At 38.9% G+C, this 2,342-nt stretch overlaps 1 protein-coding gene across 1 annotated transcript; it reads right to left on the bottom strand.

The window, feature by feature from the left end:
- Positions 1–300: 300 nt before the first annotated feature.
- On the bottom strand, positions 301–2,113 carry LOC110925245 (neurofilament medium polypeptide-like). Its single transcript, XM_022169210.1, has 2 exons — positions 1,610–2,113; positions 301–1,536 (listed from the first exon to the last, which is right to left on the bottom strand). Exons 1-2 carry the CDS (start codon positions 2,111–2,113, stop codon positions 301–303), a joined length of 1,740 nt encoding a protein of 579 aa, XP_022024902.1.
- Positions 2,114–2,342: the final 229 nt, after the last annotated feature.

The raw sequence follows: 2,342 nt of genomic DNA, 5'->3' as shown, positions 1-2,342 counted from the left end.
ATCGTTACCTTTTGAACTATGACTGCTTGCAGAGAATACAAAATCATCATCATCCTCTTCATTTTCATCACCTTCCTCGTCATCTCTATCACCTATCAATTCTTGCATCGGCATCTCTTCCTCAAATAAACCAGAGACTGCAGAGATAGGCTCAGGATTCTCTGTAACCATTGAAGGTACTAGAGCCATTTCAAGGACAGTCGAGCTTCCTTCTACTCCTTTACCCTTATCCTTCATCTGCCTTTCAATCTCTGCTTGACGTTCAACACAAACCTCTTCAACTTGTAACTCTTCAAACTTTTATTCTACAGAAGATCCCAGCATACTTTCAACAACTTTGTTTAGCATATAAAACTCATGATCTCTTGCTCTTTTAGCTTCATTCAGCTCTTTATGTTTTAACTTGAAGTATTCATTCTGTGCATCATGTCGATTCTTTTCTTCTTCAAGTTCAGATACACGAACTTTTAAGATATCAATCTTGGTTTGATCAGCTTCAACCTTTTTTTCTAACTCCTGAACACGATTCACAAATAGTTTTTCTCTATCAGCTGCCTTCTTGTTCTCAGCTGCCAACCTTTTGTTCTCTGCTATCACATTCTCCATTTTCTTTTCCAATTTCAACACTTGCGAAGTATTTGCAAAGTCGAAATCACCAACGTCTAGCAAATTATCTTGTGGTGTCTGCAGACCTCTACTTGAAGAACCATGTTGTATTTGTGAAAGTGGAGGTGTACCAAAAATATCTTGTGAAGATATAAATGGTTGTTGTGGTGTTGATTGAGGAATAGGTAATGGTTGATTTGGGGGTGTAGGAAGTCTGGGTGGTGATGAATGTTGTGGAGGTGTAGGCTGTCTTGGTGGAGATTGGTGAATAGGTGATTGTGGAGGTTTTGGTTCATGTGGAGGTGTTGGATCACGTGAAGGTGTTGGAGGCTTTTGACTTTCTACTTCAGGTTGCTTCTTCTGCACAATCTTCTGAGGTCGTTTTGAGATTCTAATTTTTGGCATTGCTTTCTTTCGACCAGCAGCTTTCTTTCTACCTCTTGGAGTTGATTGTGATTCAGAAATATGCTCGGGTGAAGGAACATAAGGAGCATCCTGCTGTTCTTGCCTCTTTCTCTTCCTGATCAACTTTTCTTTTTCAGCCTCTTCTCTCACTCTTCTTTCACGTTCAACCTCATCTATCACTTCGTCATCTGATGAACTTGAAGAACTAGTTGTTTCTTTATCAACATCATCACCTTCAATATCATCGATCACCTTCTCTTTCTCTTTCTGAATATTTGAAGTGACAGTCTGCACAACATTTTCAACAAAATTTGTATCTGTCGTAAACAAATCTGCATTAATTTCTATATCTTCACCTCCAGCTACCTCTTGTTCCTTTTCAACATTCGCAGTAGGAACATCTTCATCAGGCTCATCAATTAACACTGTTTGAACTTTCTTCTTTTGTTTCTTCTTCGGCTTAGAAGAAGATCCTTCACCTTGTTCTGCAATAGGAGTTGCTAGTCTACGTCTACGTCCAGACTCCTTCACAAATCAATCATTCATTCTTTCTTGTCATGAAACTTTCAAGAATCTTCAACTCATCAACGTAGGATGCCTCTTTCATTTCCTCCTGATTCCTCCAGTTCTGATGATTCTCAGGATCAGGATCAACATAATTCCCATCTTTGATAAAGCTTAAGTTTTCAACAACAAGATCTGGCTCTGGATGATATTTCGCCAACTGCTTCAAAGTGTTATTCGACATATGAGCTTGCTCAAGTAAATCATCCTTAATGTTCCTATCAATTCCCGGATATGCGTGATCGATCAACATCTGCACAAACCGCGGATACCTCCATGTTTTAACATTTGTAGTAATATTTTCTGCCATATAGTGAAACACTATATGCGAGAAGTTATACTTCTTGTTCAACACTAATGCCGTTAACATATTCATCTGATAATCTCTCATCTGATCATAGCTACCCTTCGGGTGACTTAGCAAAATAAGAATACAATGAATTAGAAACTTGAAAGACTTCTGAAATTTCGACTTCAGATAATTTCCTGTGTTCAATGCACCTATGTATCCCAACCTTAGCATGCAACCTTTCACCATCTTCTCAGGAAACCTCGTAGGATAGTTAGCTTCATCCGGAAAGTTCACAACTTCTCATACAAGAGCTTCTGTCACCAAAATCGTCTCTAACTTCCCATTAACTTCCACTACTGATGAAATGACTTTGCTTTGTTCGTCGTATGTAGCATTTTTCCAGAAATGACCAATGTGCGATCTATAGATAGGCCGTAGATCCGTTAGTGCCTTTTTGATAGGAATCCGGTTCATG

This window comes from Helianthus annuus, chromosome 17 (assembly GCF_002127325.2).
Source record: "Helianthus annuus cultivar XRQ/B chromosome 17, HanXRQr2.0-SUNRISE, whole genome shotgun sequence".
Classification (NCBI taxonomy): domain Eukaryota; kingdom Viridiplantae; phylum Streptophyta; class Magnoliopsida; order Asterales; family Asteraceae; genus Helianthus; species Helianthus annuus.
The sequence above is the reverse complement of the archived record's forward strand: the minus strand, read 5'-3'. Positions and strand labels throughout refer to the sequence as shown.